Source organism: Stegostoma tigrinum, chromosome 3, assembly GCF_030684315.1.
Source record: "Stegostoma tigrinum isolate sSteTig4 chromosome 3, sSteTig4.hap1, whole genome shotgun sequence".
Lineage (NCBI taxonomy): Eukaryota > Metazoa > Chordata > Chondrichthyes > Orectolobiformes > Stegostomatidae > Stegostoma > Stegostoma tigrinum.
Genome location: NC_081356.1, coordinates 128,871,676 through 128,890,673, shown reverse-complemented (window position 1 = coordinate 128,890,673; position 18,998 = coordinate 128,871,676). Strand labels below are relative to the sequence as shown.

The window sequence follows — 18,998 nt, the reverse complement described above, 5'->3', positions numbered from 1 at the left end:
TTATATCCTCCTCCATTCACCTCCCACTCTGGAGACATTATTTCTTACAGTAAACCTCAACTAAAGCATCTTTGTCGCCCTCTGTCCCGAATTCCCACTTTGACCTAAATTTCCAGTGACTCGCTGACTCGGTCTCATTCTGACGAAGCCTTCCTCACTCTGTCAACGCAGCTTTCAACCTCATGCTTTCAACAAGCCTGTCTTTTATAGAGAATAATGATGAGTCACTTTTCTTTTTTTTAAATTCCAATCAATTTTTTGTAACTATTCATAATTCATAATTTAACTTCAGTAAGTTTTGGTGCATTTAAATGCTAAACATTTTGTAAGGAGATCTAGTTCCAGTTATATTAAACATCTCTCCTTAGGATCATCGAAAACCCAGCCCAGAAGGTGACCATTTGATCCATCATGGTTATACTATGGGGCGGCATGGTGGCTCATTGGTTGGCACTGCAGCCTCACAGCACCAGGGACCTGGGTTCAATTCCAGCCTCAGGTGACTGTCTGTGTGGTGTTAGCACATTCTCCCCATGTCTGTGTGGGCTTGCTCCGGTTTCCTCCCACAGTCCAAAAATGTGCAGGCTAGGTGGATTAGCCATGCTAAATTGCCCGTAGTATTCAGGGGGTGTGTGGGTTACAGGGGTTGGGTCTGGGTGGGATATATCAAGGGGCAGTGTGGACTTGTTGGGCCAAAGGGCTTGTTTCCACACTGTGGGGAGTCTAATACTGTCTCTTTGAAGGAGATATCCAATTGGTGTAATTGCCCGGGTCTTTTAGCATAGTTGTACCATTTTCTCCCCTTCAAATGATTACCCAATTATCTTTTGAAAGTTACTATTGAATCTGCTTCAGAATATAAATTCTGGATCACCATAACTCACTGCAACACACAAAAAAATAATGTTGCCTACACTTTGGGTGCTGATTTTATCAAATCTGTGTCATCTGGCTACTGATATGCCTGCTGTTGGAAGTATTCCTTTCTTCCCCTTTAGTTTTTTTCCATAGTTGGCAAGGCCAGTATTTGTTAGCCATCTCCAATTACCTATGAACTGGACAGTTTTCAATGGCCATTTCACATAGTGGTTAAGAGCAAACCATATTGTTGAGTCTGGAGTTGTATGTAAGCCAGACTGGGTAATGGCAGCAGATTTCCTTTCCTTGAGGACACTAGTGAAGTTGATGGGGTCTTATGACAATGGAAGATAGCTGTCTTAGTCACAATTATTGAGTCTAGCTTTATGTTCCAGAGTCTTAAATTGAATTCCAGTTAGCACTAGCCTGGGCTTCCCGATCTCTAGGCCACTGACATTACCTTAGGTCACCTTCCCCACCCTCCTTCCTCACCCCATTGATTCATTCCAAATTTTGAACATCTGACAGGTATCCCCTTTCACCTTTCCTGTTCTAAGGACCATAATCTCAGTCCCTCTAGTGTTTCCACACAGCTTATAGTCCATTGGACTAGACTTTCACAGATAATAGAAACATTGATTATCATCAAAATGAATGGAAATTGAAATTAGCACTTTTGATTTGTCAGATGATCAGTCAGCCCAATTTAATGTCAAACTGAGTTTTTAACTCTTTGTATCAGTGGAGACGAACATCAGTTGTAGAGATTAGTTGTGAGTTGTCTTAAAGTAACACAGTGGAATTGGCCCTTCCTCTGGTCAAAAGGTCTGTATTCAAGTCTCGTCTGCTCCAGAGGTGCATCGTAGCAGTTTTGAGCAGGTCAGTTAAAATCAATTCTGTAGGTGAGCAATGGGGAGAAGGTGGAGGCAAGTACTGACCCTGAAATTGAGCAGCCCCAGCTATGAGAGTACAAGAAGAACCCTGGCTTTAGAGATACCTCACATGCTTGTGCTCGTGCACTCTTACTGCAGATAAGAAGCAAATTCAAAAAGAGGAGAAGCTGAAGATCGTGACAGGACAGATGTACGAGTTCATGGAAGCTCTCCCAACAGAGAAACCATCTGAGGTGAGACATGGGACAGAGATTGCATTCATAGCATTCAAAGAATGTGCTGCTGCTATTATGTTCTATTAACAGTCAATGGACAGAATCTGATTCTTTCTGAAAAACCAAAACTTGTTGACTTGAACGTCTCAGGGCAAATGCAAGAATACCAAATTTCAGACTGGCACGGCAATTTATTCTCGAGGAGAAAAGGGCACGAGTTGGCATTGCCATGGCCAATCAGAGGTGACATGTCAACCAGTCAACCCCCTATTTTCCTGCAGTACAAATTGCTGTGTTTCTTTGAAATTTGGCATTTCAGAGCTTGTCCTGATTAATGATAGGCAGAAAAGCTTCAACAACATGTCTCTTTTCAGCAATTGTGTTGTTAATTAGTCAGATGTTTGTTGGTGGATTTTGGGATTTTAAAACTATAAAAAAAAGACAAAAATGAGCCCTGCGTCTAACATAAAGAACGTGCTGCAGATGTGCAGCACATCAGCGGCAAGAAAGAAAATATGGGCTACATTTTTTTTCTGAGCATGACTTTTTTTGCAGCCTTCAATGTACCGCCTAAAGGATGATGAAAACAGATTCAGGTAACTTTTGGAAGGAAATTGGATATATAGTCGATAAGGAGGAATTTTCAGGGTCTGTGGAGAAATAAGTATGTTACTTTTGTTAATTCTGGCTAACCAGAAAAAATACATAAACCATTGTCCATAAAAGCCATTGGCTAATTGCTTCTCTGTTTTGACTTGCAGTTAGAGAAAGGAAGTGGATATGAATACATGGCCAGCTGTGGGCAACAGAAGCTACAAGCAGAGGGGGAAGGTAAAACATTTCGTTATTGCATTAACTAATGTAAAAGGCTGAGGACAAGCTACGAGCCCTGCATTGCAAACCTGGGGCTGTAGTACAAGCTCCTTGCAGAGAGAGACAAATGGCTGTGGAATCCATGGACCATGTGTGCGTGTTGGCTGTGGGCTTTTTCGTTCCCTTTTTAGTTGCGTAAAGAATGTTTTGCTGTGTTTCTGGTTGCACTTGAGCCCCACGCTTCTGATCTTTGGGCACCCCGTGCAGAGGGGAGTGGGCAGGCCGAATGATCTCCTTGTGGGTCTGTTCTTGGCCCTGGCCAAGCTGGTCATGAACAGGTCCAGGCAGTGGGCCGTGGAGGAGGTCATTATGGCCGACTGCTTGCCCCTCCTCTGTGTTGGTGCTTAAGCCCTTGCGTCCTTGGAGAGGGAGTACGGAGTTCTGCACCAATGCTGTCAATGCCCTTTGGGAGAGGTGGGCACCCACAGTGGGGGTGGAGTCCTTTATTTCCCCCCTCCAACTCTATTTGATTTGATCCTTAACCTCCCCCTTCACTATATTTTTCACATCAGTGTTGCCCTTATCAGGCTGTACTTGTTAATGGTCCCCTAGTCATGTGGGTGTTTTCCTGTTGGTGGAAATATTGAATAAAGGTTTTTTTGCACACAGTGTCTTTATCAACTTTCCGCACTTACACATACGCAACGTGGGTGCAATGGGGAAAGAGATTAAAAAAAAGGAGTGTGTTTCTGTGAACATATTTTGCCCATGATTCACAATGTGGTAATACTACTCCATCACATAAAGAGAATGTTCCTCTGTTTATCCTCTTCCCAATTTTTACCAGCTCCTGTAGCATGTTTTACAAGTTGGTACACACTGTAACAAGAGGGGATTGGATGGGTTTTAAGCACAGATAAACAAGCATTAATGGTGCCTTCAGTAATGTGGGGATACAAGAAATGCTGGAGTTATTTTCCTTTTAACAGGGAAGGCTAAGGTGGGATTTAATACAGGTGTTCAAGACTGTGATAAATACTGTTTGTGCTGGGAGACGTGGTGGGAGGGGTCCATTTGGGGTAATTGGCAAAAGACCAGAAGGGAGAATGGAAGTTATTTTTTATTGTGCTCCAGTGTGTCGTAATGATCTGAAATGTAATGTTTGATTGCAGCCGTCTCTGGCTGCTTTGTTGAAAGAGAAAGGGGATTGAGTTATGTTAGCTCTTGCAGAGGGATGGGTTAGTCAGAACTGGCCAAATTGCCATCTCGAGTACAGTATTATTTCTAAGAGCAGCTTTTTTAACTCCTGTTTTGTTCTTGACTTCAGTGCATTTCAAACTGTGAACTATTGAACAGTCACAGCTGCTTCTGTCTCAAATGGATAGTGCTCTTAAGACAATAATAGCAACTTTGACATTAAGCATTCACCACTTGCATTAATGTTATCAGCTTCCAGTCAATGTAAGTGTCTGGTGATTTTAAACTTGGCCATTTTAAGTGATGGGAGCTGTATTTTGTGGGTGTAGAGTGTTGGAATGTGAACTGTATTCGATTCAATCAACATTGTGTTTGCAGTGGTTGCCCAGAGGTCCTATTTTTGGGTCGGGTGAGAAATCTTCACTTTCCTTTGGAATTCCCAGTTTTGCTGATCTAACACTGTGTTGGGATTGCACCAGGCATGGGTTGAGGCCCTGAGGGCAGTTACTGAGCTGATTCCAACCTCTTCCTCCCCCCTACAAGCCCCACCCATGCTCCTGCCAATATTTTCTTATCTAACAGTCCACATGGTTAACAATGTTTCTTAACCCATTGCTTCACTGATACTCACAGGTCCACCAGGGTCTTTGAGAATTCACCAAGGGCAAGGGGCACACTTGAATATTATGGGTCTTAAACATAAAAAGGTAAGTGCTACTGCATGACCGATGGTAAGCAAGGAGTGATACTTAACGTTGAATTTTAATTCATTAGAATATAGTCATTGACAACTTAAAGTGAAGTGTTCTTTTGGGGAGAAGAGGACGTTTCTGCTGTAAAAGTTAACCTTGGCACCAGTATCTCTGTTTCTGGAGTAATATTCTGAGGGTTTAAACAAAAGCAAGCCTTTTCTGTGATAAATGTGTAGATTGCTGTGCAGCAGGACATGAGGGAAAACTGTAAAAAGGCAATAGCAGTTTGGAATGTTATGGAATCTCTTGGTCGCCATGTACTTTAATTGGCTGCGTGCCAACAGATGTATAGAAAACATTTGAAAGAGCTGTACTTGGCTTTAAATTAGTTCAGCACCAGGGCTTATCACTTTTCACGGTGCGCTAATGGTTTGGTTGAAGGCTTCACTAAGCAGTGTGAGTAACTTTGCTGAATCCTAAATGCACAAAGCACTGACTCGGTGATTACTTTCATTGTTCAGTTCTTTAGACCCTTTGTGTTGGAACGTGATGAAAGGGCCATCCATATGGCCATAATGTGTATCCAAGCTTGAATCACCCTTGAATGTCATAAGGCCATTCTTTAAATTTACGTTCACTTTTCAATTTATTCATTCATGGAATGGTGCATTTATTACCTTCGTCCTTCATTGCCCCGATAAGGTGGTGGAAAAGTCAAGAAAGTGGAATTGAAGATTATTGGATCTGCCACGATCTCTTTATGAAGCAGTGCAGAAGGGATGAGTAGCCTACTTCTGGTCTTCTGTCATATGAGCTTATAGTGAGCTGCCTTCTTGAATGGCTGCAGTCCATGAGGTAAAGGTGCTCCCAAGCACTTAATTAGGCACTACAAGAATTAAGGGGTATTTATAGCCACTAAAGCGACAGGGTCTGCTGCAAGATGGGGTGAGTGGGGAGAGTTTGAGAGTTTTGTACGAGTGAAGTTTAATACTTCCATTGAGAATATGACTCCAGATTGAAGTTCTGCCTACACCATGAGAACTACTGTCTCTGCAAAGCCCCAATCCAATCAATCTCCTCAGTGTGTAACTGTTATAAGCACAGTACTTATTGAGCAACATCTCAGCTTGTAACTGAGCTTGGTTCCACGAATAGTATAGTGATGGTGGGCCGAATGGCCTCTTTTTGTGCCCCAATGACTCTAACAACTGTGTAATGTTTGCACTTTCAGGAGAAGGGCTTTCCAGAAGATGAAACTTCAGGCAGCTTTGACACAAAGAAATTATCCGGTAAACACTTCAAAATGTCTAAAAGGAAATCTACTTATGGAGACAGAGGGCTTGGCTGAGGTACTAAATAAGTGCTTGGCATCTGTCTTCACTAAAGCAAGGGATGCTGCTATATTTCTGGTAAAGGAGTTGACCTGGGCAATGCAAATTGGAAAAAGATAGAGGTTGGCAGCTCTCAATGTGGTTTCAAAAGGGTTGTATTGAGGGAAAGGGGAGTAGGAATTGCTAAGGCTCTGGGCACAATCTTGCATTCCCCCTTGGATACTGGGATGGTGCCAAAGAATGGAGGATTGCAAAAGAAAACTGAATAAACCTGGTAGCTAAAGACCAGGCTGCCTTATTGGGGTGGGAAAACATCAGGACTCCATAATAAAAACCGAAAGAACTGTGGATGCTGTAAATCAGGAATAGAAACAAAGTTGCTGGAGAAGCTCAGCAGGTCTGGCAGTGTCTGTGAAGGGAAAAAAAAGAGTTAACATTTTGAGTCCGGTGACCCTTCCTCAGAACTGAGGATGGCTGAAACGTTAAACTCTTTTTTGTCCTTCATAGACGCTGCCAGACCTGCTGAGTTTTTCCAGCAATTTTGTTTTTGACTAGGACACCATAACCTGGGATACAATGAATTGTCACTTGAAAGAGCTAAGAAACTCTTGAGGATACACAAAGACTAGTAAAATGAAAGCTACAAGCCAGACATAACTAAACATAGAGCTGGATAAAGCAATATATCTTGAACGGTCCAGTGGGAAATTCAGAAGAAGCACCTTTACCTGGAGAGTTCCTTGTGAGACTGGCTCAGATTGATGTGAATGGCGTAGATGTATTTAAGAGTAAGCTTCACAGGTCTATGAGGAGGAAAGGAGTTGAAGGTTGCAATGATAGATTTAGTGAGGAAAGGTAGGAGGAGGCTAGAATGGAGAATTCATGTCAGCATGGACTGGTCATGGTGAAAGGTCCCTGTTGTATATCCTATGTATGTAAAATGACAGCCAGTAAAAATTAAATGATAGCCAACACAGAGCAATGAAAGACAAACCATGTCTGACTAATATGATTTGAGTTGCTTGGTTAAACTGATATTGTGCAAATGCACTGTTTGTGTTGGTTATGGAGGGCTGATCAATTTCTTTTCCTTAAAACACATGTTCATGCAGTAAAATGCAGGTTTTAGCATCTTCCCATATCTGAAAATATCTGATTTCTTCAAAGAGACCGACTGATGTGCACTCAGTTTAAACGGTGCGGTATTGCCATCACCAGTGATTTTAAACCTGGTCACTCCCAGCTGAAGAACTGCACGGCCGAAATTTATTTTTCGGCTGTCTTGATAAAACTGCCTTAGCCTGCCACTTTAAATCTATTGAGCCTAACTTTCAGCGTTTGGGAGAAAGGTGGAATCCAATGAGGCTGCCTGATTGCGCTAACTCGGAGAAAGTTCGCCATTTGTGGTTGTGTCAATGAACCTTTCAGCAAAACCTGAAGCCTACGTTAAGAGTTCCAATTTTGAGTGCATTTATTTATTTCCTCATGGGATCTGGGCTTGGCTGGCAAGGCCAGTATGTGTTGCCCATCCATAATTGCCCTTGAGAAAGTGCTGTCATGAACAGCTGCAATCCTTGCGGATGGATGTACCCACAGTGCTTTTAGGGGAAGGAGCAAGTTATTGACTGTTCCCATTACAGAAACGCTCCCGGTCATTTGGAGTGGGAAGATCTAGGGAGAAAATCCTAGAGCTTAGGGCTGCAGGCTAAGCTGCTAGTGGTGGCCTCAAAGTAACGGGCATGGATTATTCGAGTCTCGGTTTTGGCTTTGGAATGGCGTGGAAAACTGTGGCGCCCTGACCAATCAGGCCCTGGTCAGTAATAAAGGGCAATCCCATTGGAAGAAGTGGAAGGACCAGCAGCCAGAGAGTTCTTGGAAGACAGTCACCACCAAAGAAGCGGATAGTACTCCAGATCGTGGAATCATAGAACCCCTGCAGTGTAGAAGCAGGCCGTTCTTCCCATCGAGTCCGTACTGACTCTCTGAAGAGCACCCCGTCCAGACCCACCCACCCTACCCTATCCCTGTAACCCTGCATTCCCCATGGATAACCCAGCTTGCCTGCACATCCCTGGACTCTATGGGCAAGGTAGCTTTGTGGCAACATAAAGCTGGAGGTTGTACAGTTCAGTGGAAAAGCCGTTGAACTCGCTTCAGTGACACACGAGTGACTCTTACAAATCTTAAATCTTGTGGAAATTGAGAATGACTGTTCAGAAATGGAAAAAATAAAGAAAGGATCCATGATGAAGATGTTAAAGCACCATTAATTACATGTAAAGATATGGCTTTCTGTTCCCGCATTTGATAAGTAAAAGATGAGCATTCCTCTTGTTTTTATTAATTTCTAATCTGCTAAAATAAGTAAATGAAACATCTCCAAACCTTTTCTTGTGTGTCCATCAGGAGGGGCATTTGCTTACCTACCGGAGCTCCCTGGAGCTGACAGATTGCGGCCGATAGAAGGAGCAACATACGTCAATATCCCAGTGAGCCCAGCTTCAAAGAAGCAGCTCCATTATATGGAACTCGAGCTCCAGGAGCCCAGTCCTACCATCCGAGGTAACTCTGCAAATTGTAGCTCAGTACCAACTGTGGCATCTTCCTATCTTTCTGTCAATGAAGTGTTCTCACTGATAGGTCATTCCTTCAGAAAATAAAATTCAAATGCACGGATTACGTTTCATGATAACATTGTTACCAAAAATGATGTAGAGGCCACGGCGCACAATGTCTGAATGTAACTTCACTGCAGTTCGAGTTACTGGAAGATTCCTATGGGGGTTCAAGTTTCAGGATTACTGGATCCAAGCCTTGTCAAAATCTGACGATCCTGTTCCAACAATCACTTTTCAAACCGCTTTTCAGTCAGGCTACTTGAGAAATCCCATCCCTCGCCCAGTTAGCGGCAGCAACCTTTGTAAAAGCAGGAGTCACTCCCCTTTTGGAAACAGTGAATTGTGATATTCATCTGGAGATAGTTACATTGAGCAGAAGCTCTCTAGGGGCATGTTACACAGCTGTGCCTGGAGGAGCCATCCTCTGAAGCTAGACCCTCTTGTTTTAATGATTACAACAGGTCCAGAGATATCTTGTTCTGAGAAATTGGTAACAGTTCGGGAGCCTGAAAGAATGCAGTTTGTGGTGTCTTCAAAACTCCTTATTGCTGTTGAACCAGATTCTGTTTTACTAGGTGAGCATTGATTTAAAGAGCTCACTCAAAAGGTGAAAATAATACACAATTAACCCTATCCTTAGACTCCCAATCCTTCATGACTGTCTCAACATACTCAAGGCCATGTGTTTCAGCTGTGGTTCATCGGAGAATGCTCTTGGTTTGGAGGCCGGCCATGTCATGTTGTGGCAAATATTATATATCTCAAAAACCACGGTCTACTGTGATTCTGAGTATTTATAACATAAATAAAGTATAATAGTTATGTTTATACCCCATGCATTACATTTCTGTCACATAGTGTGTAATTTTTACATTGTATTTCGGAGGTGTGTTGATGTTTTTGTAGACTTTTTGAGGGCTTTTGATGTCTTGAAGTTGCTTATCCAGAATATATGATCAGCTGGCATACTACTGGTCCCATAGGTGCTGGTTAATAAAAAAAACTTTGCTGTAATTTCATCAGCAATGTTAATCTTTTTTAACTGTTATGATATACAGATGTGTTTTATGCAAAGTATCATTACTCGGGCTTGTCAAATTCTACAGCTCCATACGTCTACTCGGGTATAGTTATTCACTAATATCACCCTGTGTTGTACCTCTTGCAGAGTGGAGCCTAAGTTCCGCTAAGCCAGTAATGAACAGGGACATTCCTGATTTGGAACAGTCAGATTGGATGATCCAACTTGGCTGTCAGAACAACACCTTGTTAAATCTGTTGAAATTCAATTCTCGGGTACCATTCCAGCTTTTCACTGACAATTAGCTTCACCAAACTGGAACTACCCTTGAGCTCTAATCTTGCTCAGTTGCATCAAAAAAGAAACACTGCTTGACAGTTTTTAAACCTCCTTCTCAGCTGTATTGAATATTGATAGGACATAGCTTCTTCTGAACTCTCACAGCTAAAAGGACTTTTCTGGATCCTAACTCTAATACTTAGCTGCCTATTAACTTCCAGAAGTTCTGCCCAGAGCATGGGGATATCCAATTGCTCACTAAGTCCATTATGGAAACCCTGTGTAGTTCAGTTGCCTCCTCAGCAGTATAGCTAAAAGCAGCACTGCTGAGCATAGATTCTACATCTATCACTCTCACATGCTGATAAACCTCACTGCCTGTGAGCTTTGAGCTTCTGTTCATTGACCCCTGAACTGTACTGAGGAGCCTATTGAAATCATGCTAATAGTCAGTAATTGAATGGGTGCTTATGGTTTTAGGTGAAAAATTTTGATATAGCACCAGATCCACATATAAGCACCGTGCTGAATCCTTCATTTCATAAGCATTTTTTTCGTGCTGTAGAAGCCAGCATTCTGTGAGAATGTAACATTCAGGGCACATTCAGTTTCAAGAGGATGTTACATTTAGCTGTTCCATGTACAATTCTATCCATGAATCGGGCTGAAGATAAATGCAAGGTTTTCAGTAAGCCCCTCAGGGCAGTTCATGGGTCAATGAACAGAAGCTCGAAGGTCATAGGTAGTGAGATTTTTGAGCATGAGAGAGGGATGGATGTAGAATCTATGCTCAGCAGTGCTGCTTTTAGCTATACTGCTGGAAAAGCAGCTGAACAGCACAGGGTTTCCATAATGGACTCAGTAAGCAACTGGATATCTCCGTGCAGCGGGCAGAACTTATGGAAGTTAACAGGCAGCTAAATATTAGCATGAGGATCCTGAAAAGTCCTTTTAGCTGTGAGAGTTCAGAGTTAATAGTTCAATACAGCTGAGAAGGAGGTTTGAAAACTGTCAAGCAGTGTTTTTTTTGATGCAACTGAGCAAGATTAGAGCTAAAGGGTAGTTCTAGCTCAGTGAAGCTTATTGTCAGTAAAAAGCTGGAGTAGTGCCTAAAAATTAGTATTGGAGCACAAGTCCAGAGTTCAGGGGAGTGTAGAGCCAGGAAAGACAGATGGTTGACCAGAATAAGAGAAGTCATTGAGGTGTCAAGGGCAAAGTGGCTTGTGGGAGTAAGTTTCACATCCAGATGGGCAAAAGTGAAGAATTGTGATTCCTTGTGAAGTTCAGTGAAATTTGACGACATGCCACATTGTTAAAATCTGTGGAATCTGTCTTGATCACTTTTTTTTTTGCATTCAGTTACGGGATAGAGATGTTGCTGGGTGATCCAGCATTTTATCGTTCATACCTAGTTGACTTTGAGAAAGTGGTGTGGCCTGCCTTCATGAACTGCTGCAGATATACCTACAGTGCTATTAGGGAGGGAATTCCAGGATTTTGATCCAGCAACACTGAAGGGACGGTGATATGTTTCCAAGTCAGGATGTGTGTCAGTTGAAGGGAATCTTGCAGGTGCTGCTGTTTCCATATATCTGCTGCCCCTGTCTTTCTATAGAGAATTGGTCATGGGTTTGGAAGGTGCTGTGCAAGGAATTTGGCTATTTGAAGTGGACTATATGGTGCTCAATCATATGTCCATCACCAACATGTACCACATGGTAGTTCTGACTCTAAAGATGTGCATAATTATATTCCTGTTCTAACTTGTAAAGCTTATTGTTGTTTGTCCAAACTGTGGAGTCTTGTGGCTTTATCCCTTACTAAGACTTGTTGACTTTAAAGAAGAGGGCTACAAACAAACTGCTGGAAAAACACAACAGGTCAGGCAACATCTGTGGAGAGAAAACAGAGTTAGTGTTTCGGGACTAGTGACCCTTGCTCAGATTTCCAGCATCCACCGTTCTTATCGTTTGTTTAAAGAAAAGGACATTGGTCTTGGCCAGATTGTAACATTAAATTAGCAGCATGGCCGCGGGTTATAACAACAGAGTGAGAAGAGGCCCATTTACCTCTTAGATCCCATTAACTACCTAGACTATGTAATGTGCCCTCCGCCCAACATATTTTGTCTCCTGAAGGAGAATTGTGTGAAGCCTCAATTAGATAACGTGCAGTGCTGGAGCAGTGCATTTTACCATGTTTATTGTATACAACGGGAGTGGCAACCTGTTTTTTGCAGAGGAGATCGGGGTTACATTTCAATTTTTCTGTTCCTCATGAAAGGAGGTGGTGGAGGAGGGGTGTGGTGGAGACACTGGTGAGGAACGTTTTCTCTAATATTTATTTCCACTGTGAGAACCTCTCAGATCAATGGATGAATCCAGAAGCAGGAGCCAGTGTGTCAGCGCACAGATCAGAGGGCATAGAACATTCTGGTAGTCACGCATCTTAGAGGCAATATTGCTGGTGTGCAAATTTCAGAAAGATAAGATTGCCGCAACAAGAAGCATAAAATTTCTCAAAAACAATTGAAAGCAATAAATTGATTTAAGTCTTATTTTATTCATCATGGGATGAGCATTTATTGCCCATCCCTAATTGCCCAGAGGGCAATTAAGAGTCAACCACATTGCTGTCGGTCTAGAGTCACATGTAGGCCCAGACCAGGTAAGGATGGTCATTTCCTTCCCTAAAGGGCATTAGTGAACCAGATGGGTTTTTCCCAACAATTGACAACTGATTCATGGTCATCACTCGACCTTTAATTCAGATGCTTTGTTGAATTCAAACTCCACCATCTGAAACTTAGCTGAGTTTCAGGATTAATTGTCTAGCGATAATACTATTAGGTCATTGCCCCCCACTGTGAGCAAATCATTTAAACTACCATTAAAACCAGCCAGGCAGAAAAACAGATTTTAGCCTTTTTGGTTCCTGTGGAATCATCCCACTCGTTTCCTTAAATTGTTAACATTACTGTTGCTGGCTTAGGCTTTGGCAAATAAACTCGTTGTTCCAATGAAAGCAAGATACTGTGGAATGTTCTGGCAAAGAGTCGCGTCAGACTCTAAACGTCAACTCTGCTTCTCTTCCTGCTGCCAGACCTGCTGAGTTTCTCCAGCTCTTCATGTTCTTGTTTGAAACCACCATTTTTGAGCAGGCTGATGGAATTTCAGGATGGTAAAGTAGCCTTTTTTCCCCTAGTCGGCACCAGAGAACCTGACATTCTCCATGAGTTTTCATATTGAGTAGTTTGAGGCTTTCAGGAGGCCTCGAGAAGTTGAATCTCTATGGAGTTCAACTCCTGTTTGTATCCATCAGGTCGTACTTCAAGTGTGAAAATAAAAGATAGATATTCCCTAATAAAAACCAAAAGAACAGCGGATGCTGTAAATCAGAAAGAAAAACAGAAATTGTTGTAAAAGCTCAGCAGGCCTGGCAGCATGTGTGGAGAGAAATCAGAGTTAACATTTTGGGTCCGGTGACCCTTCCTCAGAACTGATGGTAGCTGGGAAAATGTCAGTTTATATGCAGAGGTTAGGGTGGAGGGAGGGGGTAAGGTGTAAATGACAGGTAGGGATGGTGCCCAAAGACAGAGAAGAACAGGTGGACAGATAAAGGAGTGGATAATGGTCTGGCCAGAAGGGCGAACAGCCATTAATGAGGACTGTTACTGGCCAACAATAGGGAGTGTGTAATAGCAGACTATGTGATAACAAGGCCTGATCTGTGAGGATTGCGGTAAGGACATGGGAGAGCTCAAGTCCAAAAGTTATTGAACTTGATATCAAATCCAGAGGGCTGCAGGGTCCTCAAGCAGAAAATGAGATGTTGTTCTTCCAGCTTGTGCTGAGCTTCCCTGGAGCACTGCAGTGAGCCTGAGATAGAGATGTTGGCCAGGGAGCAAGGTGGTGTGTTAAAGTAGCAGGCAACAGATCTTGTCTGTTGCCTTCTCCCTTTTTGCAAGCAGCCACAATATTGCAAGCCTTGGCCAATTTGCAAACTTTGTTCCTGAATAACAGCAATGCTGGAGGTTCACTTCTTTCTAGTTCTTAGTCCTTGAGCAGTAAAAAGATCAGCTGCAATTTTTGTAGAAGAATAATAGTTTGTGCAACAAACACTCAAACATAGGATTGAGCAAATTACAAGTTTGAGTGAACCTGCTCAGTCATTCAATAAAATTCTAGCTAATTTAGTTACTGTACGTTCTCTACTCCTGATAACCAGTCACTCCTTTATCAAGAATCTCTCTACCTCTGCCTCACAAATATTTAACATCTCTTATTTTCGCAGTTTGTTGAGGAAGAGAGTTCTAAAGCTCTTGAAACAGTATGTAGATTGCCTAACCAGGGAAGAGGCCATACTGGACCTTGTATTCGGGAATGAGAGTGGCCACATGATCAAAGTTTCAGTGGGCGAGCATTTTTGGAAGACTATAATTTAAGGGCTCAGTATTTAGCATTGCTGCTTTACAGCACCAGGGACTCGGGTTTGATTCCAGGCTCGGACAAATGTCTGTGTGGAGTGTGCACGCTCCCCCTGTGTCTTCGTGGGTTTCCTCCAGATGCTCCAGTTTCTTCTCAAAATGTGCAGGTTAGATATATTTGCCATTTTGAATTGCCCCTTAGAGTTCAGGGATGTGCAGGCTTTGTGGATTAGCCATGGGAAATGCAGGGTTACAGGTATAAAGTAAGGCTGTGGGTCTGGGTGGGATATGCTTCAGAGGGTTGCTGTGGTTTTGGTGGGCTGAATGGCCTGCTTCCACACTATAGGGATTCTGTGTCACTCTGAGAGAAACAAATTCTCTTCATTAAATAGGCAAAACCCTCTTTATAAACAACGAGCATCCTTTTCACGTCCACAAAAATGTGTCAGGTTCTAACATGTTTCAATTTCATGCCAAAATCACCTGAATTAATCTCATTTGCGATGCCATGGGAGAGCTGCCGGTGCTACGTACAAGATTGGCTTTTATGCTGGAGGGCCATGCAACAGGATATGGTTTGGGTTTGAGACATTTTACCTCGTTTCACTGCTCACGCTCACCTATCTTCCTGTAGGGGCGAGTTCTTCCAAGTATGCACAGATTGACATCACAGCCACAGAGACTGCGCACAAGGTGGGGACTCAACACGCCCAGCACCGGGAGGAACGGCTGCAAGAGTTGGAACAGAAGAGGAAAGGGCCAGCCCCGCAGTGATCCAGCAAGGCTGCGGGTAACTCTGCAGAACTTTTACATCTTTGATTTCTGCATTTGGGGTTCAAGCGGTTACGCAGGCTCAGTCCAGAACCTTGGAGGACAGGTGACTGAACTGGCAACTTCCACTCTGAATGCCGCTTCTGATGCACCAAGACTTTGTTTTTTTTTATTGTGAACAGATTCGAAGGGCTAACAGACTTAAGTGTTTTGTGCACATATTTTTGTCCACTTTCTCCTTGTCAGGTTGTAATTATTGGACCTGCCTTCACTTTTGCAATCCTCCTTGAATGTGTTGGCATCATGCTTGGGGGTACATGGGTGCCACTTGCTCTTTGCTACATTGCCTGTTCTTTATCGGTGGCACTGGACATCTGCAAGCTATCTATTCCTGAGAAAGATGTGGGGAGGGGGTCACAGATGACCTTAGTTCTTTGCTCCCCTGCCTTTCAATGGACAGCTTGATCCTTGTAGCAATCAGTCCTTGTTCCCTATCAAGTCCTAACTTGGATGTAGCAAGTCCCATGAGGGTGCCCTCCCTAGCTCACCACGGATGATGAAGTGAGGGAATCTGAACCAGGCACCTTTAGGTTCTGTGCGCTACTGTGGTTCATCACAAACTAGGAGAGGAAAATGAACCACAATGTTTTTGTTGGCTTTTAAATAAGTTTCAAGGTTTCAATAACCAATACTTCACAATTAACGATAGAACTGTTTAAAGACTCTTTTGCTTTTGGAAGTTTGTGTTGAAACCTCTTCCACTGAAGTGCAACTCAGTCTGTCTCTGCCTAATACCCCATCTCCGAGTCTGGGTGGGCAGCCCAGGTCTGAGGTTTGCGTCCAAGTGTTTCTGTTGCTGAAATTTCCTCCTGTGTCCCGTTGATGCACCATTTAGGGGTTGGGTCTGGCTGTGAGGACAGCGGTGTTTTTGTCACACCTGCTACTTCAGCAGCTGGGAACACAATACTCTCAACACGAGTATCTGTCTCCCATCTCTGTCAAGCCCTAGTGTGCAATGAATTATGTCTCACTCCCTGCAGTCTACATTGTTCCTAGAATTGCTGGTATAGATTTCAATTTTTAAAACAATTGTTTGGCCCAGCTTCTACTTCCTCAGTCAGTTTATCCGGTAGCACAGCCATAATATTCACATCTGCAGTGATACGGATGCAACTTGTTGCTTATGAACCTGTCATGTGCATTGTCGTCAGTTACCTGATCAAAACGCAACCTGAGGGAACAACTCCAAAGTCTTGTAATTATTGTTGGCGATATCAATGGATGGACAGTTAATGAGTTCACTTGACATTCCTCTGTCAGCTGGAAAAAGACTATTTACTCTAGTACAAGATGATCGGGCAAATATTGTGGAGGTCAGTGTTACTGCCTTCAGCTCCCATACCAGGATTCCTTTTCCTTTAGTTATCTATTCCTCCCACCTCCCTCTCCATTGCCTCAGGATGAACCAGGCAGCTCACAAACGTGGATTCCAGAGCTGAGCATCCGTCTCCACGTCCTCTCCTTCAGCCGTATCCTGGATCTTTAGCTCTTTTTATCTCTGCCCTGCCTCAGCTGAAAACCTAAGTCATATTTCCTTACTTCTAAACTCAACAATTCCAGTGCTGATCTGGTCAGCTGCTTTTCACTCTCAGATAGCTTGAGCTCTAACCAAAATTCTGTTCCTCTTATCCTAATGCACACCCAATTCAAACATTGCTCATGTCACTGGCTCCTGGTCCACCAGTACCTCACATTTAAAATTCTGACTTGTTTTCAAATCTATCCCCATCTCAAACCTGTCCCTGTTTCAGCGACCTCCTGCTGGTCCATAATCCTCTCAGAACTCTTGAGCTCCTCTAATTCAGGTCTCTATTACATTGCTAGTTTCATTTACCTCACTGTTAACAGCCCGACCTTTAGCAGCTGAGGCCCCAAGCACTGACATTACCTCCCTAACCATCTCCAGCTGTTTATAACTTGCATCTTTGTCCAAGCTTTGGCCACTTGCTGTTACAGATCCTATTGTCTCTTTTGTGTAAGATATGTATTCGGCCATGATTCTTTTGCCAGTTTGTTTTCTTTTGCAGGGTGTAGCCGTTTCTGGCTATGCCGGCATCTGTTGCCCACTGGATGCTAAAGGGATGCTCTTTTTTTAGAACTGGGCAGTAGGTAGACTCATTGCCCATAAGTAGGGAATTCTAAGATAGTTAACACAGTAGTTCTGGTTGGGTAGAGATTGCAAGGTAACAGCAGGCCACTGATTAGCCTAGATGATTTAATTTTGCGTGAGGTTTTCAACCTGGGAGATTGAGACTATATCTTATCATTTTTGATTCCAGGTCGCTGACGTCTGAGGTCTACCACTTGGCCAGTTTCCACTCTGTCCATGTCTTGTAGTTGGTAAATGACATTGCTGCTGTTATTCAGTACTTGGGGGATTCAAGTGTTCTTCTGTCTCTGTAATTGGGGTCTGTTCAAGTTTCTTTTTCATTTGGGAAGGTCGTGATCTCCTTTAGGACTTTAAGTTGATGTAGTCCTACGGCAGTGCCTGAGTTATTTCCCTTATGAAATTGAAAGGATGCATGAATCACTGTGTCTCTTGATGCCTTGGGTGCTTCCTGTTTATAATTGCGGCTGAGATTTGAATCGTAAATTTTAGCCTACCCAGTTCTCTGCCTTTACTCCAGGTGTAGATCATCCCATCACTGGTTTGTGGCAGGAGGTGCAGAAACTGTTTAGATTTTCAAGTCTAATTTCTGAAGGGTGTTTTGTGATGGTTCAAGAGGATAGGTGGTAATACAGTCTTGGGATAACATATGTTTTGAGGATTTTAACATTTTGAGAATTTTAATCTTTGGACAGAGAATAACGATTTCTAGGGCAGAGATCCAGGTCTTAAATCTCTGCCTCCCACTCTCCTTTAGTGACCCCTGTCCATGGATCGAGTCAGGTACCCAGGTTTCTCTTGGGGGAACGTAAGCGACGATGTGTGTAGTCAGTGTCTAGTTTCTCTCGTGGTTGTAAACAAAGGTCTTCCCTTTGTAGGTAAAGTGGAGACCTTTAGTCTTCAAGATGTTGATCTGTGAGTCCTGTATTATTGCTGTATGACTGGACTATCTTCAGGTTTCGGGTCATTCTGACGTCATCCAAAAGTGCAAAGACACTTGCAAAGGCCAAAACGGAGCCGTTGACCTTTTCCTCCATTTAATGTCACACGTAGTCTTGAATAGGCTGCTTTGAGAGTGTGCAACAGCGGATCCAAATCATTGTTGCAGAGAATTGTCACCTTGCTTGGCTCCTCTCTCTATTTTAACAGGGATAATGGGAACTGCAGATGCTGGAGAATCCGAGACGACAAAGTGTGGAGCTGGATGAACACAGCAGGCCAATCCTAAGATGCTGCTTGGCCTGCTGTGTTCATCCAGCTCTGCTTTAACAGGTTTTACTTTTACATTTGTTTCCTTTCATGATTGCGATGTTATTGTTGCGTGGATCTTCGAACGGCTGTAGAAATGATTCTGGGAGGCAATATCATTGCAGAGCCTTGATTAATAGTTGGTGACCAACAGAGTTGAAAGCCCTTGTGAAATCAACAAAGATAACTGAGATGTCCTTTCTATTCCTTCTGGTGCCATTTATAATGTCTTCTAGGACTGCTGTCTGTTCAGTGCAGCTTGGGGTCACCGTTAAAAGACTCTGCTGTCTAGGGTTAATCTATACCACTACACTTGTCTTCACTATCATTTTAGCGAAAAGGTGAAGTAGTAAGGGTCCAGTTGTGATCAGTCTCCAGTTATCTATGCTTTTCAGGCATTCCATTTTGGAAATCTCATGTTTTGACTCTTTTTTAATGAACCTGAAATTGATTTCAGTTGCAAGGAGGG

The 18,998-nt window shown here is 43.0% G+C and overlaps 1 protein-coding gene across 2 annotated transcripts in view; it reads left to right on the top strand.

Annotated features, from left to right (window-relative positions):
* The window catches only part of dok7b (docking protein 7b), a 106,082-nt gene extending 87,618 nt beyond the window's left edge, over positions 1-18,464 (top strand). For both annotated transcript variants that reach the window (XM_048525283.2, XM_048525277.2), the window contains 6 exons: positions 1,890-1,984; positions 2,728-2,797; positions 4,610-4,683; positions 5,900-5,957; positions 8,406-8,561; positions 14,978-18,464. In XM_048525283.2, coding sequence (XP_048381240.1) covers positions 1,890-1,984; positions 2,728-2,797; positions 4,610-4,683; positions 5,900-5,957; positions 8,406-8,561; positions 14,978-15,117 — 593 coding nt within the window. In that variant the 3' untranslated portion in view covers positions 15,118-18,464. The remainder of the gene's footprint in view (positions 1-1,889; positions 1,985-2,727; positions 2,798-4,609; positions 4,684-5,899; positions 5,958-8,405; positions 8,562-14,977) is intronic.
* Positions 18,465-18,998: the final 534 nt, after the last annotated feature.